General features: G+C 42.2%; 1 protein-coding gene across 39 annotated transcripts in view; it reads left to right on the forward strand.

Moving 5' to 3' along the window:
- MAP2 (microtubule associated protein 2) overlaps positions 1-27,137 on the forward strand; it is a 235,414-nt gene extending 208,277 nt beyond the window's left edge. For 24 of the 39 annotated variants that reach the window (XM_042784417.1, XM_042784420.1, XM_042784416.1 and 21 more), the window contains 7 exons: positions 3,071-3,256; positions 4,599-4,752; positions 6,975-7,318; positions 19,945-20,037; positions 21,573-21,654; positions 22,148-22,260; positions 22,942-27,137. In XM_042784417.1, coding sequence (XP_042640351.1) covers positions 3,071-3,256; positions 4,599-4,752; positions 6,975-7,318; positions 19,945-20,037; positions 21,573-21,654; positions 22,148-22,260; positions 22,942-23,157 — 1,188 coding nt within the window. In that variant the 3' untranslated portion in view covers positions 23,158-27,137. The remainder of the gene's footprint in view (positions 1-3,070; positions 3,257-4,598; positions 4,753-6,974; positions 7,319-19,944; positions 20,038-21,572; positions 21,655-22,147; positions 22,261-22,941) is intronic. The other 15 variants (XM_042784432.1, XM_042784433.1, XM_042784440.1 and 12 more) reach the window with 3 other exon arrangements.
- Positions 27,138-27,164: the final 27 nt, after the last annotated feature.

The raw sequence follows: 27,164 nt of genomic DNA on the forward strand, positions 1-27,164 counted from the left end.
TTTGGGGAACAAAAAGCTCTGTCTTATGAAGTGCTACACATGATTTATGAATCGTAAAATATTGTTAATGATGATAGCAGTATAACTGATTGGAGGCTTTGGAGGAGCTGTGAAATTCAGACCTGAATTCAGCCATGGATTCTGGGATTTCATGTGGTTTTTCAGGTCCGACCCATTTGAGCTCATAACTGGGAAACTGCTAGAACTTCTTTACTAGTACAGTAAGAAATATCTGGACAGGTTTCTGGCCTGAGACAACAGGATAGTTTATTGCTGTGTTTTCCTGAGGGATGATCAACGCTTATGCAAGAGAAGTCAATACTAGCCCATTTTCAGTGTCATCTGTGTCCATGGAATGCTCTAAGTATGAGGACTGCAAAATCATTCTCTGAAATTATCTGCTTTCTACATGCCTTTCTTATTCCTGTCCCTTACGTTATAACAGAATTAGAAATCTGTCCCCTGCTTACTTTCTCCCCACTTTCTCTGCCTCACTCACACAACTCTCTTGGACATTTTCTCTCCTGTGCCTTGGCTTCACCTCTGCTTTTTATGAAGACCTCTCCCTTTTTGTCATTGTGTTTCTTCCTGATTTTCAGCTTTTATGTCCTTCAAGTGCGGCCATTTCCTCTCCACTGGTAATGTTAGATCATTCAACCTGGTCAGTTTTGTTATTCATCTTCAAACTACAGTTTACATACTGCTATGCAGAACAAGTTCAGGAAAGGCTAAGCAGTTCCATCTGCTGGAATAAGCTGTGTACCTGCAGTAGCGAGATGATGAGAACATCAGTCATGTTAGGGACACTTCTGAAATAAAGTGAGGTTTCTGCATCCCAACTTCAGCAATCCCTGAGTCTAAGTCAGTGTTACACAGATATTTGTCTCGTCATGAACTGGCACTTCCATCAACATGAACTATAACAGAGAATAAGAATAGTTTTCTGGGTAAAGCACAGGCAGGGATTGAGGCATTTGGTTTGTTTACTTGCTCTACCAGCCTTGAGCCTGTCACTGAAATCTGGTTGGGCCAGATTTTGCTGCTATTACTGGTGCTAAAAAGTGCCTTGCTCCCTAAGTAACACTGAGGGGATCTATACTGTGATAATCTCAGAGCAGTGCATTAGCTCAGGTCATGCCTTTTCCCCAGCTGCTCCACTGAAGATCATCCCTCTTTAGCATCCCTGTTAGATGCACATATTCATAGAGGACACTGTGTGCAATACGAGTGAAAAGGATGAGGTCTCTACATTGTGCCTAGAATATTAATCTGTAAGAGTTTTCTAGTGTCTCTAGGGGAAATGTTTTGCATGACTCGCAAATTGAAAAAGGGAAAAAACACTTGAATGAACATTTGGGCCTCAAACTGTGTGTGCTTAGTTATATCTCAAGTTCAGAAAACCAGGTGAAAAGTGTTTGCAGAATGTCTGCTTCTTGGAGCCACCCAACAGATAACCTGCTTCCATGGAGCTCCTGCATCAATAAACACCTTAGTGGATTTATAAATATGGCCCAATGTTTCACAACTGGATGGGACCCATAAATTGAACTATGACAAATCAGTCAAAGTCTGGAGAAGACTTTGATGTGACAGAGACACATATTGTGCAGTTTCTGTGTAAAATAATTATTCTCTGATTGTATTCTGTTTATTCTCAGACAGTGAAATAAGTATTGAAAGAGGCATAAATACGTTGCAAAATTCATTCTATTCATTCTAGGAATATATTCTTGCTAGTAAAGCACTTCCGGCCTTTCTACTAATTTCTTGCCATGCTACTTGGTATGGATGATGATATTCAGTAGAAATCCTCTCAGCTGTGTTATAGGACTGGAATTGTTGTTATACAGTTGTGCAACTCTTAATCACATTGATGATGTCATGGATGACATTCAGCACACCAGCTGTTTTCTGTTGGCTGGGTATGTAGCCTAAACCAGACACCTGTCAGGGCTGGCCAACCCATTCGCTTCTGATTTTCTAATAAAGACAACTTAAGGAGTAACTCATACACCTTTTCTGAACATTGAGAAAGTCTATGTCACTGACGTAGAACAAATGCCATATTATTCATGGCTAAAGTTCTGTACCAAATCCTGTAATTACAGGCCCATTGGGAATGCTCCTATGTGTGTCTACGTCCTGTGTAACTTCATGCTTGTTTCAATACAGAGAGAATCAGGACTACATTGCCAAGATAACAGCCTTGTAGTTGTTCTTTGTACTATCAGTTATACCCATGGGACTAAAAAACCTATTGCGTAAGCAAGTAGCCCCAGTCTCTTCCAAGGAAGTTCCTTTTTGCAAAGCAGTTAGGTGCTCTTAAGTGTCAACAAAGAACTTTCAACCTGTCCTATTGGTGTTTAATTGTTCTTTCAATGGGGTATTGTCATTGTTCACAATCAGACAAGTGTCTGATCACAATGACATATCATGTCAGCCTTTCAACCATACATGGGTTTCCTCATCCCAGGGCTCCACATTGTCAATATAAATTTCTGAATTTCTATAGAGTGACACCAAATGCACAGAATACAGTGCTGGGGGTGCATTAGAAGTTTTGTGTGTACACAGTGGCACAAGAAGCAATACTGTCCTGTCCTTTTGCCATTGTGGGAATACTGGTGTAACTTTACTTTTAAGATTCCCACTGTTTTATTCTTGACTGTAGCCTGGAGGAATATATTTCAAATGCAGAATTTAGTTTTAAAGGACTAGGATCTCTTGATGCTCATGTAGTTTTGCACTTGCTTCTAATGCAGTCAATCAGCAGTTGTACCAGTTAGATGCCGCACCTGGCACCAGTTTTTTCCTATTAACATAAGACAAAAATAGCATCTGCAGAAGAAGGTACTTTCTAGAATCAGAACTCTGTCCAGACCCAGATGATTTCAGCCAAACAACACAGAACTGAAACTTCCATGCATGTCAGAACTGCATAGACACCATTACCAGACACAGGAAAAGTATTAATTCATAGCTTGGCGTTTTCTTTTGGTCCATGTTCCATGTATTTTCTGTTTGTCTGGCTTCATGTTGTGTTTTCTTTTGTTTGTTTTCTCATGACTAGACTGCCTCTTTGTCAAAGATTCCTGCCTCAAAGTCTAGAGCAAAGTCATTGCTTCCTCCAAGACCCAGCTCAGCTTGCTCATTAACTACTAAAAGGGCTGCTTTTCTCGATACAGACAGTTATTATGTACGGCCCTCCTCAGCAGGCCCAAGAGACTGCTTGCCCTACTCAAAATCAGATGCTAAGGTAAGGTAGCAGAGTTTGTAGAGAAAGTTAGCTTGGAGATGTGCAGGTGAACTCCATGGATCACATTCTCTACCCACTGAATTTGAGTAATTCTCTGTGAAGCTTACGTGGGATTACTTACATCCAGTGGCAGAAAAACTGATTATCAGGCTACAAGATTTGTGCTACAAAATGGATAAAAAAGGAGACTCTCCAGAGGAAACATAAGTGAAATAAGTTATAACTAGAAGAACCTATCTCCTTTCTATTGATATGGATGCCGCTTCACTGACTGCTAAGAAGTTGCACCCATTTGCACGTGGGTAAGTGGCAAAGAACAGCAGTACTAATTTGCCTTCCAAATATTCTCCAAAAACAAATTCAATCCCCAGTGTAGGAGGGTACAGTTCTGATCACCAGCAATAAGAATGGAAGCCAAATGCTCTAGGAACCAAATTTGGTCTGTGCATGGGTCCATGTTGAAGAAGTGGCAGTATAAATTTAAAGAGATGTTTAGCAGTCCATCCTAGCTTCCCCATGTTTACATTTCACTTGTGTTTCAAATTTACTTGATGCTGAGTTGACAACTATCCCTGTGTAAAAACTGCTTCCAGTATTGACTTCCATTTTCTGTGTAATGCTATGCTTGGTGTGTCTTTTACTGGTTGAGACCGTCATCGTATTTGTCTTTGGGATGGCTATCTGCTTATGCAAGACTGTCTTTGGCTGCTCATTGCATAAGTTCAAAAATATTCTAACATACATGTCCATTGCTCTAACCATGGTAAAAAGAAGGTATCTGCTGATTTAAAAAAGTAAAAAGATGAGTGTGGAGGGAAATAAAACACCAGGCTTAATACTCATGCACTCAAAAAATAAGCTGTAGCTAAAATTTTTTCTCAGTAAAAAAATTACAAGTTAGTGTTTGAAAATGCAAAAATCACACATCACTTAAAGTAGTGTGGGGTGTATTCTGGGCACCAGTATTGCAGTTACTTTGCAGGTAAATTCACATAAGAATATCACACCTGAGCTCCAGAGAATTCTACTTTCAACTTGCACTAAAAGAACCTTGTTCCTTATTAAGAACCAAATGTTGAATCCATCCATATTTAGATCTAAGAGTGTTTGTATCTGTCTGTAGTAGCTCAGAAGATGACTATTGAGTGTTTTGATGCAGTAAAGAAGCACCAGGGAGCTAAGCAGGGCATGGGAGGTGGCTGGATCCCCACAGGTTCCTGTGTGAGTAGTAAATGGGGCCCACAGGATGAGGTTTCCCCCTCTGTATATAGGTTGACAGAAATCACAGCCCAGAGAGTGAGTTTTGAAAACTAACCTTCCTTTTTTATTTTGCTACGATTAGGATGGAGTAAGCAAGAGTCCTGAAAAACGTTCCTCTCTACCAAGACCTTCCTCTATCCTCCCTCCTCGAAGAGGTGTATCAGGAGACCGAGACAGAGAAGAGAACTCTCTCTCCCTCACAACTTCTCTTTCCTCTTCAGTACGACGGACCACCCGTATGTTTTTTGCATATTAACCCTCTCCTACTGCTGAGGGTGTCTCCCATCTTTGTTAGATTTGACACATTGCCATAGCATCACGCGTCTCTCCTACGGAGGGGTAGGTCTGGGGCATGCTGTTGGAAATCAGAGCCCCCCTGACTGTTTCTGTTCAGATGCCAAGTGGTGAGCAGCTAGGGTGTGAAACCAGGGACAGGATGCATGGTTTTCGTACCCTGCAATGCCTGCAGCTAGGACTACTGTTCAGACTAATTGATGGTATTAGAAAATACCTTTGCAGGGAGCTCAGAGCTGGGTAAGATATTTAACACAGGGAAATTACAAACAGCAGCAAGAAAAATGAGACAAACCTGAAGTAGGCAACATGAAATATTCTGATGTATCTTGGACAAGTGAACTTGATAGTTACAGTCATTAATTTTCTGTTTCACAGTAACAATCTCCCTGTGCTCTAATCCTAGGGTAAAATCTCTGCGGGGAATTGAGGTGTTAGCTAGTGGAGTGCCTCATTGGGGGAAGTTAGGATAGTAAACCAGCAAGGTCCTTCTTTGAGAAACAATGTTATCAAATCACAAGCCAAAAGAAATTACAGGACAAATGGAATTTTAGCAAATGCTCCCAGAACCTTTAGCTAGATTTGCATTCAGCCCAGGCCTCAGAACCTGGATGTGGCTCCTTGCTTTCCAATAGGAATTCCTCTGGTTTCTCTCTTTAGAAACCAATCTCAGCCCTTTTTAAGACAGCTTAAGGGAAGTAGATGATTAAATTATACAAAAAAAAAGTCCTTTGAAATTCTTGGGTGATGCTCCAAGGATAAAACAGAGACCCTTTGTAAGCAGAGTGACCCACAGCTGGCACAGCAGCCCATTCTGCTGACTAGGAATGAGAGGCCACTGAGCATTTGCCAATGTGGTGAAGGGCTGAGGAATTAAAAATAAATATACCAAAGCTGCAGGGAGCTGGGGAAAAAAAATCATTCCCTTTCTGTCTCAGTTGGTATATTGAGAAGGTTCTGGTTTAGGGTTGGTTTGGAAAGAAAGAAACTGTTCAGGGAAACTGGAGGTGAAAGTGGAATATGTTCAATCTAATGAGTCATGCAGAGCAAAGAGTTCCTCCTGGACCCCAGGGGCAGCAAGGCATTGGGTTTGGTCCGCCACCATTACATAAACAGACTGATTAACAAATATTTTAAATAAGATTTTGATTAGTCCTACTGGATGCTCTAAAGGCCCATTGGATTTATAATTCCTGAATCTTTTAAGGGTGAAAACATATATGCACCCATTCAGCTTTGGGGTCCCCTGGCTTTGTGGGCTGGTTTGGTCTTTCTCTCCGTGAATATTCTCAGCAAAACTTGGCTTTATGCAGCACATGGAGATACCTCAGCTTCTGTTTATGTGCATTTGAGAGTTACTAGCAGAGCTGGCTGCAGAAAGCACAGTGCCACTACTAAACTGATTCTTGTGCTCAGTGAAAGAGACTGGCAATGCCATAAACACTGAATGGAGCTGCTACAAAATGTTACCGTATTTATTTTTAACTTGCATGCAGATGTAACTAGAATGTGACTTTTAATTGTAGTTGCCATCTGTAATTGCTTTCTTTCACTGCACTAATGAAAAATAGCAACTGAATGTGAGGGACATTGGCCCATCCACACAGCACAGCTCTGCCTTGTTCATCAGCCGAATGCTCACCCAGGGTTCAGCTGCAGCCACCAGATTACCAGCAGCAGCCAGGCACCCGGAGCCTCTAATTTCAGGATTGTGATCAGAATTTTTCCCGCTCTGTATTTGAATGCCCAAATCCATTGAAATTGGCGGCAGCATTCTTACTGGCTAGTCAGGTTGTCAGATCAAGTCCCAAGGGTTAGATTTCAAGGGTCCTTCTCACCCTTTCCCCAAAACAGAAATTGGTGTGATGCTGTGCCTTGTTTATCGAGCATTACAGGAAGCATAGGTGGTGTAGGAAGCACACCGTGTTACAGAATAGAGAGCTCAGTTGAACAGTTTACCAGCTCAACCACCAGGGTAACTCCTGGCAGGCTGATTAGCAACGTAAGACACAGAGACACATCCAGTGTGCTGTTCCAGCACTAGCACAGCCATCTTAGAGCTGTATCTCACTTGGCACACAGGGACATGCAGTCTTGGGAACTATAGAGGGAAGAGGAGCTGTATTTCAGTGGGTCTAATGCTGTTGTTTTTCCTTGCGTGTAGGATCAGAGCCAATTCGTAGCAGAACAGGAAAAAGTGGAACTTCTACCCCCACCACTCCTGGCTCCACTGCCATCACTCCAGGGACACCACCAAGCTATGCCTCCCGTACCCCAGGCACTCCAGGGACACCCAGCTACTCCAGAACCCCACATACTCCTGGGACCCCCAAATCTGCCATACTGGTACCTACTGAGAAAAAAGTTGCTATAATTCGCACTCCTCCCAAATCTCCAGCCACTCCAAAGCAGCTACGAGTTATTAATCAGCCTCTACCCGACCTCAAGAATGTCAGGTCCAAAATTGGATCAACAGATAACATCAAATACCAGCCTAAAGGGGGACAGGTAAGGATTCCACTCTTCCTGTTCATCCATATGTGATTTAGTTTTATGTGTGCACCTTTGGGATAGGTATGGAATGGGAGCCAATTTGAGTTGTCTTGCAAATGCTGCTTCTGTTGCCCATATGCATTGGTTCTTTAAGTGATGTTAATTGTCATGGGCCAGGGAAATTTTCAGAAAGTATTTTGTCACCTGGAAACTATCAGTGCCTCGATAGATCAGTGGAAGAATTTCAAGCAAGAGCTTGCACTCCATGCCATAGATACGTTTCAGCCTGAGTCTCAGCACTTGCTGCTTGCTTAGTCTTTATCAGTAACGGCAAATGGAAGAGGTTTGTTTTAATTCAAGCAAGTTCAAGTTCAACCCAGATAGATGTTAGCAGAACTGCACAGCACATGACCTTTTCCTGTGTCATTTTACGTGATAGTGCATTGTGTTGGACGATGTTAATGAGGTTTGCTGCCTCCAACCTGGTAAATCCACCCCAAGTTAAAGATGATGGGAGGGGATGATATTAGACTTCACTGTTTTTGTTACTGCAGGGTTTGAATAACCAGGAATAGGGCTTAAATTGTATAAACTGGGGAACGTATATAAGAAAAGAAAAGGTGAATGTATAATAAGGCAGATCAGGATTTCCTGTGCTCACTGTCTGAAAGAACAAGAATTCAGGGACATGTCAATGCAGTTACAAGCTAAAAAAGTTTCATACCTTGAAGAGTTAAGCAATGAAGCGCATTGTCATGAAGATTGCTTTCAGCTAAAGACTGAACACATGTGGAGGGTAGCAAAATCCCTGGTTACTACAGACAGAGTTTACCAAACTTGGGAAAGGACAGTAAAGATGTGGGCTTTTAAGCTAAGCAGAAGCTTTCAGGGACTGAGGAAAGATGAGATAGGAAGTACCAGATATCTCCCTGAGATATGGTGTGTATACCTTCCTCTTAAGTGTCTCTGCTTGATGCCCTTCCAAGAAAACCTATGGCCAGAGCTGGAATAGTCTTCTCTCATCTTTGGGCAATGCAGAAGTGGTAACACAGATGGCATGAAAAGCCAAAATTATGTCCAAGCAATCTGTTTGTCTTTCTGTTTGTAAGAACTGTTATTCTAGCTTTACAGGATTAAGTGGTCCATTCTATTAATGTTTAAAGAGTTATAAACCCATTTATAACCTGAAAGAAATCCTATTTTATTTAGAAACAAAGAGGCTGAATGAGAAAAAATAATATAGCTTACCAACATTTATGCTAAATATATGGGCGACTCAGTCCTGTGGATGTAAACAATTATGTTGATTTATTTCTTGTAAAAAGTATCTGTGCATTTTGTATTGATTCTGGACACAAGCCCACAATGAAAACACCCAGTGCTCCCAGCTCCCTTTTACTTCCCTGTGATTGCTGAGTTACAGCAGTGGCAATGTGAGTGCTTTATGAAAGGTTTACTTCTTAACTACCTCCAGGGACAGGATATCAGGGTGAGTAGCATGCTCCCCCATTCATCTGTCCTGAAAACAAGACATTCCAGAAAGCTGGGTTGCACAGTGTTTCCAGATCAGATACTTTTTTATATATATATATATATATGAGTTTTGGAATTCATAGTGGAACATACAGACCAGTGAGGTTTGCCTAATGATGTTGCAGAAAAAATAATAAATTGAAACAAAACTTAACATTGCAACCCTGTGCCTAATGCAGGTCTTCCAGGGGAAAAAAAAAACAAACAAACAAAAACAAACAAACAAACAAAAAAAAAAAAAAAAAAAAAAAAGCAGGCTCATATTTTAAACAGTAAGGTATCTCAGGCATCGATCCTGTTTTCATGGTAAATTAACACATTCAGTGCTTTCCAGGATTTGGACAGTAGCCAGTTACTCAGATCAGATGAAGTCAAGAAGATAATGCCTCAGCAAAGGCTGTTCTGCCTTTATTTTGACAAGTGTCTGTGTAATTATTTTGTATGGGAGTTCAACTCCCATTTGATGTATTGTGTGGCAGACGGCCACGGTGTGCAGGGGCTCCAGCAGGCTCGGAGCACCAGTTCAGACAGTTCCTCATAGCGAGCCCAGCTGCTGGACAAGGGCCTTGAAACCAGCACTACGTTAGCCTATCCTCCACCTCCCTGTTACCTTTTGTGGACTGGAACAACCAGACCAGACCAGGGGACCACAGCAAGTTGTATTTCTTTGTAAACACCATGCCTAGACAGCTTCATTTCCTTAGCAGTTCTATAGAGTCACATAGCCTTTGCTGGGTAGCAAAGGATGGCACAGCAGTTGACATTTCACTCTTTCGGGGATCACAGGGGAAATCTGATGGGTGGATGCAATGTTGCTGAAGCTAAAGCGTTTTTTAATTCCCAGTGGTATGTGGCCACTAAGTTGTGGGTTGGGCGAAGAGAGACTTGCTGAGTTTTTCCTTTATGTCTCCTTTATGCCATAGCTGCTCAGTCTAGACAAAAGGTTTTAGGATTAATTCTTTTCCAGTTTCTGCAGTTGAATTTTATGAGGTCTGTAAGAGGAACACACAAAAGCTAATTTCATTTCCTTGTGGCTGCTCACTTCTTTAATATCTGGTGGCAAATATTGTAGTAGCTGAAATGAGCTGTTATCTGCTATCTGCTTTTAGTGATGATACATGAAACAAACAGAAAGCTGCTCAAGTTTTATTACCTGAACTGGAAGTGCTGATAGGAGTAACCACAGGAAAAACAGGCAGACAAAAAGCCAGCATATAAGTTATGTAGTTAAGCAAGTTAAGTACATAAACATGACATGCAAATCACTAGAGGAACACAGATATGCAGCCCAAAAGTGTCATTTGGAGACAGACTATCCTTTTACCAGAGGCATATCTGAACCTAGCACAAGGTCTCTTCTTAGCTTATAGCTGTCCTAGAGAAAGCAGCCTCACTCTGAATCTGCCAGAGGCTGAGGTGCAGAACTGAAGAAGCAGGTGATGTCTGAATGCTAAAAATCAAGAAATGCACTGCTTCAGACTTGAATTTCATCAAAAGCTCATCAGACAGCAGACTGATTTTACTTCAGCTCTGACTTGCCAGCCACAGAAACAAAGCAAAGGAGAGAAATCACTCCTCCTGATGGGGAAAAAAAAAGGGGGGGGAAAAAAAAAAAAAAAAGAGCATGCTTCTAGGGGAAGAAGCAAGCTAACTGCAATGCATTAAGCTTCTACTAGGAATAGAGATGGCTTGAGATGTGTTTCACTGGTATTCTGCAGTCTGGAGAAATGAGGGCTTCTCTGGCCTGTGATGCAGCCAGTAGGTGGTTGTCTGGTTTTCTCTTTATAGTAGAGTATGGTGAAATGTATCATTCTTGGCAAAGCTCAGAGGCGACTTGCTCATGGGTATGTCTGCTGGGCTTCAGATGGATTTTCGCACCGCATCAGCTGTGGAGGAAATGCTGTGCTTTCAAATGTAACCCATTTGCATCTGTTATTTCTCAGACAGCCCAAGGGAAGCATGGGGGAACTGGGGGAAGGGGTTGGAAATCTGTTGCAGATGCCAAGACTGGGGTTTTTCTTTTCTGTTTAGATTTTTTTTTTCTCCTTGAAATTCTGTCTATGGATGAGGTTTGTACCGTATAGCTGTAAAAAAGTGCACTAATCGAATCTCTTCGTTACTGATCAAGCAGAGCATTTATAAAAGCATCACAGACCAGCAACCAAGGATAAAGCCAACTTGGATTTCTTTTAATTTAATATTAAAACATATACCTAAAATCTCAGTCATGGGCAAGAACTTCAGTGGATGTGAAATCAGTATAGCTTCATCAAAGTGAATGGAGCCGTACAGGCTAGAGTGCTATGCATAAGGCTTAAAATATTACTGATGATAGTAGCAGCCAGACTCCTTGAAAGAAGTAAGGTGACTTATCATGGAAAAATTATATACCTAAGCCGTGTTGAAGAATGAAGTGTTCCTTGAAGGTTTTTAGGAAGATTAAGGAAGAACTTCACCATCTACCCCAAACTGTAGAAAACGAAGTGCAATTAGTCATGGGTCAGAAAGTCTGAATAAATTGATGACACCACTATTCAGTAGAACCTGTCCCGAAGCCACAGAAATGCTGGTAAGGAGAACACGCATCTGCATTAGATGATAAAACAGACCAGCACAGGGAAGGGTGAGACATCTCAGAGCTGGGCAGAGGAGGAGGCTTGGATGGATATCTGTCATCTTCTTTTGCACAATTTTTTGTTAGCTTCAAAATCAGTTTGGATGGCAGGAGAGATTTCCCCCCCAGCACACCCCCACACACTCCCATCATCACAATTTATGACCCAGTCTGCAGAGAACAGCAGGCTCCTGAAGTGTTCCCTGCCTCAGCTGCAGCCTGCCGGGATGCAGCCAGTGCAGAGACAGACAGGTCTGCGGCGCACCAGAGCTGAGCACCCCCTCGGAGAACTCCATGTCACAAGGGTATTCAGCAAGTTCCCCTTGAGATGACATCTTATAACTCCTCTTCCTCCTGTTTCACATGTCTTTGCATCACATTATGAACACTGATGACTGCCCCAAAATTAATGTGAAGATCTAGATTATATGCTGTTGGTGCACTGGCTGATAAAGAGTGTCCTACAAGGTAGTGGAGAACATAGGCCTAACAAAAAGAACAGTCTGAGCTGATGCCAGGTCCTGTTCTGTGGCCCATCTCTTTCTGGCATATCATGCACTTTTTCTCCAATCCTTTGTGATCTGCAGCATAGTTAAGCCAAACCCACTTTGGTCCAAGTTAAGAGTGTACCTGCTCAGGACACTGATGAACATAAATGAATTTATAAGGTTCAAGCTTTGGTGCTTTCCCCAGTCAGAGCCACAGGAGGCAGCTGTACAGGGAGATGTGGACTGACATTGTAATATGGCAGTTTTTAAAGTACTTCACTAACGAGAGACTGGGAAGCAATTGTTTCCACACTGTTAGCTGCATTCATTGGAATAAATTTGTGCATTTACCAAGTCAACAGCTCACAAATGTAAGATAAATTCATCTCTGTCAGTCTGATTTTGTTTTCTTTATACATTTCCAGTTTTGTGGATTTGTGAGACATTCAGAAGGACTTGTTCTGGACTGAAAATTGGAAACTAATTCATCTGTTAATTGCAGATCTACAAATGCAAAGAGAAGTTAGGAGTTTCAGGCACACCTTCAAAACTCTGTTACAGCTCAAAACCATAATTTTTAAGTTTTTGAAATTTAGAATTTTGGCTGATCATTGCAGATTGTACAGAAATAACATCTTGCAGCTCCTGTGTTCAGACTGCACTCATTTAATGGAAGACTTGCCCAAGTACAGTCTGTACAGTTAAACCTGGAGTTATTCTGGATAAAAAGCAAGATCTTCTTCCTGACTCATATTTTAGAAAAATGAAGCAATCATTGCCAGGGTCTAGCAAGTTTCAGGAAGCTTCTCTGAGGAAAGGTGTTTGGTTGGTAGAAATGAGCAGGGAATTAGGATTTTCTGTCCAGATCTGACATTTATTTCCTGGGTGGCTGAGACAGAGTAAATTCACTGCTCTGCCTCAATCAACCATAAAATGTGCATCACGCTCATTGTGGACAAACCGTGAACCACAATCAGGAGAGTCACAAGCTGTCTGATGGTACTCTAGCCACTGACAAAACTTCTACCAACTACAGCAGCCATAAGCCGATGCTTCTCCCTCTTTTGAAGGCAGTTAGCAGCAGCGCACTGATTTCTGCCAGTCGATGGGGTGTGCTCGATCTGTCTAGCTGGAGTTGAAGGTGTCACTTTCTGGAGGACTCAGTATCTTCCCACCGACTACAGTGGCAGCTTAAGTGAACAGTTCCAGCTCTCAGCTGGCTAACATTAGAGGACACATATCCTGGCCATGACGTACCATAAGTGGTTGGTCTCTTGATAATAGCAAGGGGGTAAACTGTAATTTTTTTACAATAGATTGAAATTACCAGGACATAAGTTCCTTTGAAAGTCTGAGTCATCCCAGCACCAAGTTCAGCAGAGGAGGCATTTTCAGCTCAGCTCCAGCTAGTCTAGAATTTGGCAATAAAATTGGGAAGGTTCTTCTTTTGGGAAAAATGTTCAGGCAGTACATAATCTGCATCACAGCTGTTTGGTCATATAATAGTGTTCTGTCTTTCTCAGAAAGGTGAGAAAAAGAGTTTACTTTGCTAGATGGGAAAGGGCAGAAAATGATAAAAAACTTAGTTTTTATCTTGGAAATTTGGACTTGAACAATAAAAAGAGATGCTAAGGGACATATCTGCTGAGCTCTGGGAAAGCCAGCTTGCATGAAAAGATAAACGCAAGATAGATTTTTTTGAACTTAAACAACCTAATTTTCTCCATTATGCTGGAGTAAAGAAAATCCAGACATAGTAACTCAAAACTCATCCCTTCTTAAAGATAAGGAAACTGATTTGAAAACTATGATAATTGATGCTCAACAGTTGATATTTGAAGCTATTAGTACTCTTCCCATAACTAGGGACCATTGCCCCTAAAATTTAGGTATTAAACTCTGTAGTTTAGCAAAATCTGTTTGGTTGTTTTTTAAGGGGATACTAAAACAAGAATCCTGTGTTTCGGGTTCGGGTGAATTAACTGAGCTCCCAGGATCTTTTTTATTTGGTGTGTGTGAATCTCCTTCAATTTCTGTTACCATTCTTTTGATCAGCTCCCCAAATTTAGTGAGGAGTAAGACTACAGTTACAGTTCATCTGACATGGATCTTGCACTTCCTTGAGCTGTCTTAAATTAAGATGTTGTCTCTTGACTGTAAACTCTTTGGCATGGAAAACTGTCATTTCGCTTTCTATTTCTCAGCACAATTATGCAAAACCTCTCACTGGTTTTCTATAGGCCTTTTCTCCCTTTATTGGTATGGATACGCCCAGGACAGTGTGGCCACCTTATTAATTAGATGAATACAGTGATTTGCAAATAGGTAGAAAGAAGCTTGTAAATCAGCCCTCATTGTCCTATGCAAGTATTAAAGACATGGCCAATTGCAGGACATCTCTTTTACCTATACTTCCCACTGAAAGTGCCTATTTTCAGTTGTTTATAATTGTTTCACAGTTTAACTGTTCAGGCTGAACTATTACATGCCCAGTGTCTGCCTCTGGGTACATTTTTAAAAGTCAGAAATGAACCTATCCTGTTCACCCTTTACTAAGAGCAAGATGAGGCTGGTACATAATTTTGCCTATGCTATGCCCAGCACAGCCTTTTATTTTGAATCTCACTAGCTTGTAGGCTGGCAGCTTCACTAGTGTGTGTATGCACTAATTTCAGGAGTGCAAAGGCTGACTGTGATCACAAGCTCTGTTTGTATATGTGGAAAATCTGAGGCACACTCTTTCTCTTCAAGGACTTTGCTAGGCCAAATAAACACCCTTTCCCCTTCTGTTCCTCTACTTGCAGCCTCTGCCAGGAACATGAAAGCTATAGTATCATCTGCCCTTGGCAGCATATAGATTTGGAAGCACTTAGAACTGCCTCTCGATTCTAATCAGGTTTTAACCTTAACCTTGCTTCCTCTGCAAGATCAATTCTTGTCTCAGTCAATCCCTGCGTTAACCAGGAGAACAAACGCTGAAATAATGTCTGGTTCCTGTGATGTAGCTCTGTCAAATTAATGTGATGCTGTGGCAAGTAGGAGGAACCTGCCCTTTTTGATAAGTTGTTACAAGTCTGGGAGCTTTTCCTGATATCACAGCCCCACAGCATGTTCAAACAGCAAGTGGAGCCAAGCTAGGGTATTTTTAAATGCTTTAGGCACAGTGTTTGTGGTAGAGCTTCTCAGAGGCCATAATTGCAAGGCAGGGAGAACATAAATCATCAGCTTCTTGGAAAACATATTCAGAGCCTGTAATTTCATCAGCATCACAATTTTTGTTCTTCTAGTATCTTTGTTTTGATGTGTACGAGTGTAATACGCCACAGGAGGGAAGCTGTTTATGGATTCTCTACTCGGATGCTGATAATTTAGGGGCTTTCCTTCTCGTGAAAAGTAGCTGGACTGAATGATTCTAGGCAGCAATGGGACATAGTTCTTTCTCTTTCATAAGCAGTTTTCAGCAATTGATGCTGCCTTTAGCAGTGAAACACAACTGAACTAAATTCTCTCTTGCATTTCTCCGCCTTTCACTCAGTGTTTCAACAAATTCTGCTCATCTTGAACCCAGCAGTGCAGTACTGACAGAGGAGGGCCTGCTCAAGGCCCCTGGACTGGAGACTGTTGTATATAGAGACTTTGAAATCCACATTCACAGGTATTGCTAGCCTGTCTCTTCTCATGTCACTCAAACATCCCCTCTGGTCTAGTGTAGATGTTGCCCTTGGACCACAGGCCCCTCCTGTTTAGGTTGCCAGTCAGGCCACTATATGTAGGAAGGGAGTTAGTTTACCCTGCTGAGTGCAGATCAGTATATGCCTCATCTAAATGTATTCTGAGAAAAATACCCTCAACACTTGGTTTCCTAGCAGGCTACCCATAAATGCCCTGCATCTCCCAGTACTTTGACATCTAGCATTCAGACAGCACAGGAGGTATTGGAGCACCGTGTCTGATTCCTGCTGGAGCCTCCCTAGAAGTAGTGAGAGTCAGCACAATGGCACACAGCCTGCCCTGGGCTTCAATTCTAGACCATTGCTGGAGAGTCATCAGAGGACAGAGTCGGGGGAAGGTGTGTCAGACTGTCAGAGCTTCAGAGGCAGTTTTTTCCTTGGGCAATGTGGTTTTGTGGAATAAACCCAGCATTCTCTGGAAGGCTTAATTTTTCCAGTGTGGTTTAACTTCACATGAATATGACAAAAGCTGAGGAACCTCAGCTTGGTCCTGATCAAAATACTGACTTCCAGGCCCTGTCCAGCATACCTGGGCAAACCAGCATCAGATCGGAAGAGAATATACCCATTTCAGACTGGCAGGTCAGCACAAGTGTTATGAGGGAATCTGCCAGGACGGTATCTTGTTGGGATGTTTAGTGAGTGTGAAGAGAGAGCAGTCCTGTTTCTGCCACAGACTAAAATGTTCCCTTTCCTGAATGAGAGCACGAGTGGGCTTGATCTTTCATTTACTGTGCAGCACAATTGAAGTGCATATATGTACATCCCTACCACACCTCCACCCCCACACAAGATGTACATACACATTCAGGAACACGGAGACCTTCCCGGTGAGTCATGGTGTTCGTGCTGTCTCTGTTGCAGGCAGCTGCATCATCTAATTCCTTTCATCAAGTGCCATAATAAAAGTTTACAATTTTCTTGTCGTAGCTCTGTTCCCTTGGGAGACGGTTCCTGAGCCTCCCACCAGTTACAAATTTCCCTCTAGATTACAGCTTCAAATAATTCAGTCAGTTTACATTCTTTGTTTGCAAGCCAAAGTTTCTCTTTTTAGCCTAAATAGTTCCTGTCCCTCTCTGATACTCTCCCTCTCATTACAGCCTGATTTCTCAAAGGAAACAAAGCTTGTGCAGTCACAGTGTCTGGCTGGCAGTCTCAGCCTTCCTCAACTCATTTGTAACTTGTTGGCCAATTTCAACCAGTGCTGGCAAGGGAGCAGTGGTTAGAAACACAGGCAGCCCCTCCAAGTTGGGTGATAGTTGTTGACTGGGTACAAAATGGAGACTCAGCATAACACCGTCATTGGGGTAAAGGCAGTGATAACTCACCCTCTCTCCAGAGAGACCTCTAACAGCTGGCTGGTTGTGTATTGGCTTCTATTTGCCCAGTCTAGAAGACCTAGGAGAAAGCTTGGGAGATATTGCTGGCAAGAGGGGATAGAGCTTGCTGAAGAATATAGGATGGAGAGATTAAGCAGTTTAAAGCCTTAATCTATAGGAAAGGAGGCTCCGTTAGCTTGCGGAACACTTAGTTATAGAGGGCAGTCATGATTTAAATATGTGCAGGGATATTGATGTATTCCAGGAAAGGACGAAACAGATCATCAGAGAAAACCTGGGTCAGTGCACTTCCTCCCTGTGGCAGATGACCAGCATAAAACATCACTCAGCTCACTTCAGCCCTCAGCATAGGACATAAATGATACATAGGTCTCCTGCTGGCCCCTCTACACAGGGGCACATTTCACCCAGTGAGACAGAGAGGATAATTGAGATGATTGGTCCTTTACATATCTGCTAGCCAGGTCCACGGGCCATGAGACACAAACTGTCAGACTTCTGGGTGGAAATCAACCCTTAGGCACTTGATCAAAGGCACCCTCTCAACTTACCACCTTGCTTTGGCTCCATTTTAAGCTACAGGCCCCCAGTCCACAGCGCTGAGGTCTTGTCATGACCCCTAAATCAGCATTTTCAGAGCAAATGCATCCCTGTGGACATTGCTAAGAGGTGCTGCTGATCCACTGCTGAGAGAGATGCACTCAGAAAGTGCTAGGAAGGCTTTCTGGTTTGCCCAGTTGTGTCTGGCCTGAAGCTCTCTGGGAGCCAGATCTGACTGCACATCTGACGTGTGTTTCTGTAACTGATGTGACACCTGTCTTGTATAGTACTGGGGTACATTTTTAAACAAAGTGTATTGAGAGAAAGCACAAACATAAAACTCTGAAGGCATTTGCTTTCATGTTTCAGTGTACATTGGTTTACTTGGATGGACTAAGCAGATAGGAGGGAGAAAGACAGAAATCAGTTTGCCTACAGAAGATGCCCTTCTGGAGGTGATGAACCGGTTGTGGAGTTTTCTGGTGCTGTCATCAGAATTAAAGTGAGAGAACGCGTAACATTCTAGTAGTTTGACTGATGTAGTGGTTACGTTATATGTGATGAGGGGGACCCATGAAACAGCTTGCTGTGAAGAAGTTCTTCACATTAGCTTTAGCGAATGACACTCTGAAAATTTCTTCATGGAATTTACTGGGCTTAAGTTAAGGGTGCACTCCAGGTGCTCAGTTCCAGAGGATTTGGCTCATTATCTAAATGTGACACGACGCCTGCTGTAGGAATCAAGAGCTGCAAAATTTGATATCCCTGTAAGGAGACAAATAGTCTTTTCCTAGTTTGGAGAGGTGAAGCACAGAGGGAGTGATTTATCTCAGATTTATCAGGGAGCCTGGTGCAGCTTGCAGACCTGAAGCCAGGAAGCAGAAACTGTGTAGGGTTCTTCTTCCTCCCACTGACCACTTCAGCTGGTTTGACGCTGCTTTGTGTTCCTGGAGTGGTGAGAAGCCGCAGTAAGGTGCCCCGGTGTATCCTTTCCTCTCTCTTATCTCAGTATTGGTTAGTCACTGTAGGTCTACCTACACCAGCAGCCACCAGGACTGTGCCAAGTAATATGTCAGTGAAGGCTCTACAAATGCCATTTAACAAAAGGAATAGATAATGCCCCGAATTCTGTGGCTTTCTGTATAGGAAAGAGTGTAAATTCATATTATATATTAATAACATAAATAACATCCAACATAACATTTGAATAAAGACTTCATATTTAACCCAGAGAAAGAATATGCTGCATGGGTGGCAGTCTTTAAGTAAAAGCTCCTGGTGCAAAGAAGGCAGGTGCAGCCTTGGCCAGAAGTGCCTTCTCACACACCTGAAAAGCCTAATACTGGTTAAGCACAGTCCCCTGCCCTTGCTCAGAAGGAACTGCCATCCAGTAGCACATCATTCCCTAGGAAGACGCTCATTGTCGGCACCTGAGTTCTGCCAGGTGGAGGAACAGCTTTGACATGGGGGTCAAGCACGGGACAGCGTGGCCCACACTTTGCAGCGTTCACCTCCAGGCACTGTCATATGCCTGCAGTGCATCTGAGGCTAAGGTAACACAGAAAAAATGTGGGCTCTTGGCATCTGTAAGGGAGGCTGGCACCATCAAGTGGAAGTCAAGTACTTGTACTGCCAGAAACAAAGAGCACAGGGGAGAAGCACAGTGCTGCTAGCACCAGAAAGTTCTTGTGACCAACTTTATGACCAGCACCAGAAAATCAAGACGCAGTGGTTGCAGCTGCAGGTTTCCAGATGCTGCTGTTTTATGCATTGCCCGTTAGTAGACAACAGTAAAGAGAGAGAGCATTAGAGAGCTCTGACTTCAGTTTAATTAATTTTGTCAGTCCCCTTTCGCAGGACACTGAGGTTTGTCGTATGACTGTAACAGCTGTATGGCAGAAGGAGGAGCAAAATACCTCAGAATTGCAACCTGCGCCTGAGCTGGCTGGATCTGGGATTTCTGCATCAAAGGCTGGAGTGCTGAGCTGTGGGAAGGAGGGTTTCCATCTTCTCTTTGTGGCCCGTTCAGCAGAAACACTGGCCATCACTCAAGAGCCTAGGACAGGCTGTCCAAGCACTGTGTCCAGTCCAGGCAAGCAAGGAGTTCTTTGAGCTTTTCAGGGAAAAGCCACTTCTCATATCTCCCAGCATAAAAACTTTCCCCTTTGGATGTCACCACCACTTTGTGAGGTAGAAAAAGAGCAGCATAGTGTATTTACGTATGCTGTGTTAACATACTAAGCATAGAGATTGGCATGGTTTACTTTCTCACATTTCAATACAAGTGGCAGAAGAAGGGGTCACAGGAGGAGGCAAAATTACCCTGGCTCCCTCATCCTGAACCCTAATGGAGTGTTTGTATGGTATATAGTAAGTTACCTCCGATTCTTTTTAGGTTAGGATTTTAAACAAGAAGATCGATTTTAGCGATATTCAGTCCCGGTGTGGTTCCAGAGATAACATCAAACATTCTGCAGGGGGAGGAAATGTAAGTAGTACAGACACCGCGTGAAGAGGAATCTCCACTGTGGTGACTCACCTGGCACAGCCAGACCCCTCTGTCTCCCCTCCTCTGAGCACTACTTTCCTTCTCGCTACTGTTTCACATGTGAGTCTGGTCTGGTACTGGTGTGAGCCCTGTAAATGCGGTGGTGGCCTCCTGATCTTTCTTCACAAAGCACAACACTCTTCCAGAGATTGGACAGGAAAAGGAAATGTGAAGAGTTATCTCTAAACAGTGCTGGCAGTAGAAGTCCAGTGTGAGCTGAAACGGTTGGGTGCCTTTCATGGGAGTGGCCCAAGAAAGTTATTTCCAGAGATTGCTGCATACAGTGAGACTCCTGCCTCACAGTTGGGCATCTTCCAGCGCACCAGTCCTTCCTCAGCTAACCTTTCAGTTATGTGCATGCATCAGAGGGGAAGAAAAATAAAACATAAAGACAAAGAAAGCTCAGAGAGAATGTGGGATCGGCCAGCGTGCTGAATGCTAATGCTAATGCCACAACATTATTCCAGTATATCAAACTGAGTTTGCTCGGGGTTTGACCAGCCATCTGTTAGTTCTAGCAGTCACGCTGGAACAGCTTAAGGTGGCTCTGCCCCCCCGAGGGAGATGATCTCCCATCGGATGGAGGAGCTGATGGTGTGGGCACATCTGAGCCAAACAGATTCAGTATAGCCACCAGTGCTGGCTTAAGTCATTGCTGGTGATGGGAGTAAGCCAGTGGCATTGCAGTCATCCTGGAGCTCCTGCCTGGCCTGGAGGGGCTGCAACTTCTTAAGATCTGCTGACACAGCCAGTGTGATTGCAGGCTGCGTCTGTGAGCTGTCTGGGAGCGCAGCAAGGCCGGGGTGTTGCTCTGTGGCTGTTCCTGAGCTGGGCTCTGCACAGTGGCAGGGTGCAGAGCAGTGGGAGGGAGGGTGTCCGTGCTGCTGCCTGGCTGAGCAGAGCGAACCCATTGCTCCCCAGTGAGCACCACCGAGCCAGCTGGCTGAACAACCAGCTGAGGTACGGCTGCAGGAGTCACACTGGTGGATTCATCAGACTCTCCACAGTGGGTTGTCATGAAATGCATACCATATTTAGATGCAGAAAAATACGAAACAGATGGTGGAGAAAAAAAATAAGTCACTGAAATATTCCTAGTTGCCAGGATGCACATGCAAGAGCAGAAGCAAACGGGATGGGTCCTGCTGCATGCAGGGCTTCGGAGCACCCACCCCGAGCACAGGCTCACAAACATTTCAGAAAGAACCCACGAGCTGATCTGCTTTGTCCTCCTCTTTGTTTTGCAAATAGTAAAGCTTAACCCAGCTCTGTCTTTTCCCTAGGTGGGAAGGAAGCTTGCTGTATTAATCCAGATGTTTCCTCCTTTGTGGCATGGTCTGTTTTCTACTAACCATCTCTCCTTTTCCAGTGGTTTGTAGAGGCTTGGGCTCTTCCTCCACAGGGCTCAGCTTTTTATTTATTTATTTTATTCTTTTCATTCCAGTAATTTTTGTGTGTGTGTGTGCTTTTGACAGGTACAAATCGTAACTAAGAAGATCGACTTGAGTCATGTGACTTCCAAGTGTGGCTCACTCAAGAATATCCACCACAAGCCAGGTATTGCAGGAATTTCTAGGAGTAGCAAACACCTGATCCTGTTACGTGAAGGACAAATTATGCATGATACAATTCTCTTTTATAGTCAAGAGAAAGTAAATACACTTTGGTAATAAAAATAATATTCTTAACTAAATATATAAAGACATAAAGGTATGGGACCACCCAGTTTAGAGAGGAGATAAAAACATAATGCAGAAGGATGCTGCTGTGGTATAATGTCAGTTTGCTAAGATACTGAACTGCAGACTGAACCCAGCAAAGTACTTAAGCATGTGCTTCAATCACATGAAAATCATTAAGGCTGCAGCCCATGCTTACAGTCTGAATATGTGTTGAAGATTTAGATTTTCCTGAACATGCAGCACGGTATTCTGTGCTTCTCTAAAACTGTTGGATCTCAACTAAAAGGGAACTGTAGCCATGTGCTTCAGGTCAGACTTCCTCCTGAGGCATTCCAGCCTCTTAATTTGTATTTCCTTTTTCTGTGTAGGAGGTGGGCGTGTGAAAATTGAGAGTGTGAAACTGGATTTTAAAGAAAAAGCTCAGGCTAAAGTTGGTTCACTGGAAAATGCCCACCACGTACCTGGCGGTGGTAATGTCAAGGTAAGGGGACAGCCATCAGTGAAAAGGCCCCTGGCCCAGAGAAATTATGAGAGCTGTGCATTCAGCGATGGCTCCGAATTGAGAAGGAAACATCTGTTTGTTCTCCTTCAAGCACTCTCTCATGCCGTTTGTTCCCTCTGGAATTTGGAATGACCGATCTGACATCCACATCTGAGCTGAGAGTGAATCTTAAAGTGAAACTTCCTGTAGTTTGTGCACTGGCTCTCCCTCTAAAGATGAACCTTGTTTGGGACCATTGTACAGCATAGATATACTCTAATATGTTTGTAATGTGTGTATCCCAGAGGATCAGGACTGCTTTATGAAACAGGAGGAAAACATCTTGAAAGTAAGATCACTCCTACAAATCTGAAAATACAGATTTTGGAAACAAATCACATTGCCCATAAAGTGTCTATTAAATTCATACATCTAGGAGCGACGGTACTGCTCATTAAAGCATCCATCAGAGACAGAAATAGTAAGAGAATGTAAGCTAGTAAGACAGTATATATGAAACAAGGTGAAAAAAATCTTCAGTTTCAATTATTCTAAGGGGAGAAGAAGCTTCAGTCTTTGTAAACAAAGTGAAATTAAACAAAATGACACCCCATTGATGATCTATAACACAATAATTTGGTGAATATATAATATGTTGAATTCTTTGCTTTCCTGGAGCAGATTGACAGCCAGAAGCTAAACTTCAGAGAGCATGCTAAAGCCCGCGTCGACCACGGGGCTGAGATCATCACGCAGTCCCCAGGCAGGTCCAGCGTGGCCTCGCCACGCAGGCTCAGCAACGTCTCGTCCTCTGGAAGCATCAACCTGCTTGAGTCGCCCCAGCTTGCTACCCTCGCTGAAGATGTCACGGCAGCCCTTGCTAAGCAGGGCTTATGAATTTGCTCATTTCGCGTTGTATGAAGTAATAATATTTAGGCATGAGCTCTTGGCAGGAATGGGCTCAGAGCAGGTGTTACATTCATTCTTTATCATGTCTAAAACTAAGTCACATCCCAAGACTTGTAGTTACCATACAGTTAAAAAAACAGAAAAAAAATAATAATTAAATAGATGCAGAAATTGGCCTGATCTCCATTTACAACAGGAAGACACTGGCTTTATATGGGTATACAACTGCAGTATGTTACATTGGACAATTATTGTTGCTCTGCTCTGTCTTGCATGGAGTACCGTACTATGATAAAATGCATTTTTACCTTTCATGTGCCTGAAGGCCATCCACCTCTTTCTGAAGAGCCTTGTTAATATCCCAAGTTGCTCATTTCACTGTTCTGTTGATAGATGGGGAAATAAAAAAAGTTGCCCATTGTAAGTTATTACAGGATAAATTAACAGTCTGCTTACCAGAAGGAAGGGCATATAGAGAAATTCAAGTTTAATTAAAAAAAGTGTTATTTTGTATAAATGCGTAGAACAAAAGTTGAATTAAGTTATTAACATTTTTTTTTTGGACCTGGTTAATTATGTCAGTGTATAGCTGAAAATCCAATAAATTATTTAACTAATAACTAAAAATAGTAGTTGAAAACATTTGAACCATGCTTGGGGAAGTGATGTAAAAAAGCTGTTGAAAGCAAGCACTTCCACCCCAACGGACTTGTGTCTGATTAGAAAGTTGGTTAAGCGGCTAGATTTGTGTATGCACCACCGGTTTCACATCCTTTCCATCTGTTTGATACAGTATTATAGATATATATATTTCTCTGTGGCCATTTGTGATACGCCCTCCTCATATACTTGAATATTCTACTTCTTTATTCACAGTATCTGTGTCTCTTGCACCCTTTGGTGTTGCAATTTTAGGTATGTAAAAGTAGATGTTAGCAGGGTTTTTTTTCCCTATTCATAAGAATACATTTAAAAAAGATGAAAATTTTAGCATGAAGTTGCTTTCTGTAACAACTAAAAGCCGTGACCCTGTTTTAGTGCCAGATGCAAGTCTCTTCTGTGATGCTAGAAAAAGGATTCCTTCCCTCTTCCCTTCCCTCCCTTTCTTCACAAAGGTATGATTTTTGTGGGGTCCAGATGTTTGTAAAAGGGTCTCCAAAGATGGCTCTGTTTGGATTCTGGATTTTTAAAAAATGCACAATAGTTTGGTTCTGGCTTTTTTTTCTATTCTTTTGGGTTTGGGTTTTGCTTTTTTTTCTTTAACTCCCGTAGTAGCAGTGAATGTTAGATTTATTTTTTTTTTTTTTCTTTTGCTAAAGTTGAAACACAGAAAAAAGTATTAAGGTGTTGTTTCCACTCCTTTAGTGATGTCTCATGTATACACTCAGGCACTCAGATAACAGTGACAAACATAACAGAGATGCCTGTAAATTATAGTACGTGCATAAACAAAATGAACTCCCTAGACTGAGTTGCCATAGCGATTCATCAATAAATAGGGCATCTTAAAATCTGAGCAAAGTGGGATTATACTGACTATAAAAAGTATAAGAAAAAGTGTGCATAAAAGATAAAGGGCAGAGATATATAAACAACTGATCTAACGGAGTTACCTGCGAGGACTCCGACACTGTCTTATGGACACTAAGAGAACACTGAAGGTAATATGGTAGTATTACTCATCAGCAGATCTGCTGATGCTATATGTACAGTAGACATTATGAAATGACCAGTTTACATTCTTGCAGATTGTTTGATCTTTTCCTTTTGAAATCTCTTAACTAAGCTTTGCACTGTCAGTTGAGCTATACTTGATACATGTATTAGGTTAACATTATGTGTTGGAAGCTTTTGATCTGTTTGTTTTCCTTCTTGATTTGTATGTGTGCGTGTGTGTGTTGGGGTTTGATCTGAAAAGACTCAGAGAAGATTTTTATGTCTGTGGAGAAGGATTCTAATAATTAGTAGCACAGGATTCCCCACCATTAAATTCAGGTAGTAAATGCACAGTTACTAGACAGTAAATATTCAGTGGACCAAAGGGGGATTTTGGCTAAGCTGTCACAGCAGTACAAAGACAAAACAAAATGGTTACATCTCTAAAAACGTTACTGAACACCTAACAGCCCCACACACGACATTTCAGCTCTGCAAAAAGCTTTTTCACACTGTAAAGTACCTAATACTGTTTGTAAGTCGGTTGTTTTATACAAAGGACAGTGAGTTTAGAACCATGCTGAGTGCATCTGGAGGGTTATGATTTCTGCCTTGTATTTGTTATACTTTTGCTTAGAGTAATCCTAAGAATTCACATGGAAACAGCGTCGTGAGGTGCATTAAAAGCCTCTTCCCATTTTTTCAGAAAAAAAGACAGAAAGTTATAAAGTAAAAACAACAATTACTGTATCACATTGCTCTGATCACACTATCAATTAATATAAATCAGTCTTGCAGTGGTTTGGGGTTTTTTTATGTCTTTGGCCAGTGTGGGAGAGAGCCTGGTACTCCTGAACCTCAGCTGCTCCGAAGCTGAACACCAGCTGGTGAGAACAGTATTAACTTGGAACTCAAGTTTCTTTTATTCTGCTTTTAAAATTGACATACTCTAGAAAATTAAGCTCTAGTTAATCCACCTATAAGTCCAAAGTTAGAGTGGTGTAACACACCGAGTCATTTATTTCATGCATTAAAATGAGCTTTCTTGTCTTGATTCAAGCAAAGACCTTTGTAATTGTAATCATCCTTCCATAGAAAGAATCCTAGAATGCTGTGGATTTAGATGAAAAGAAATCAAGAGTTTTGTGCTGTTAAGTTAAAAAAAAAAAACAAAACAAAACACCAGGAAAAAAAACAACCACTAAGTTATGTTACATGACTCTAGATGTTCACTGAAAAAGCTCATCTTAATCTTAACTTCTCAAGAAAAGTGGTGGTTTTAAAGACAACAGTTTTGTAAATATGTAATGCCACTAAAGATAGAGCCAGCTTCCTGGAAACTGCATCCATTGTGTTTCTTTTCCACAGGCATGTTGAGCCAGCAGGTATGTTGGGTGCCTGAGACCCAACTCTGTAACAAAGCAGAGATAATCCAGACAAAAGGAATGGTGAAACCTTGCTTGGATAGCTAGGGGAGAGCCCCAAATTACTAATCCATCAAGTTGTAGAGACAAAAGAAAAAGTGCTTCTGCCCCATCTGCAGAGTGCTGTTTCTATGTAACCACAAGCAGAAGGAAATAAAAGTTGAGCAAACCTCTGTCTAGCAGCAGTAAAGCAAAAACTAATACTGATGAGGGAAAATGTATGCCCACAAGGGGCTATGTATATTTTCACTGTACAGCAGTAAATGGTATTATCCATTTAACGCTCTGCTAAGGTACAGTAGTAGCCTCATCATGACTGCTTACAAATCTAAGTTTGCCTATATACACGACTCAAAGGGAGTCGAAAGGCAGCCTGTGTAGACAGTACCACATGTGAGCAGAAGTTCTTTGCATGCTGGACCAAATACTGTTCAAAACCCAAGTACAAATGACCCTTCAAAGGCAAATGCCTTGAAGAGTAGATCACATACACTATGAAAATCGACGCAGGTAGATTTCTAGCCTAGGTGTGTGTCGAGTTCACTCACTAGTCAGATTGCTAAAGCAACTCCCTCTGCAACTCCAGCAATTCCCACTGCAGGATGGTAAATTAGTTTCACACTTGGAAAAGTCAAGCGTATAAAAGCCACTTCAACTTTAGCAAAGAGAAAAAGCCGACAAATAAACATGCTGTATGCTGGGATGTCAAGAAATACAGTCTGCTGTTACAAACCTGTGTTTTTCCTGATAATTCTAGAGCCTGTTACCATAAAAGAGGCATTTCTTGAATGGCTGGTGGTAGGTAGTTCATGTTTTTCAATCCGATTTGCAATTGTATTTGTTGCTGTATAGTGATTGTTTTGCAAAATAAAATCGCTTGTCATCTAATTGCTTCTGTCAGTTTATACTGTTTGT

Source organism: Tyto alba, unplaced genomic scaffold (genome assembly GCF_018691265.1).
Source record: "Tyto alba isolate M040663 unplaced genomic scaffold, T.alba_DEE_v4.0 Super-Scaffold_7, whole genome shotgun sequence".
Classification (NCBI taxonomy): domain Eukaryota; kingdom Metazoa; phylum Chordata; class Aves; order Strigiformes; family Tytonidae; genus Tyto; species Tyto alba.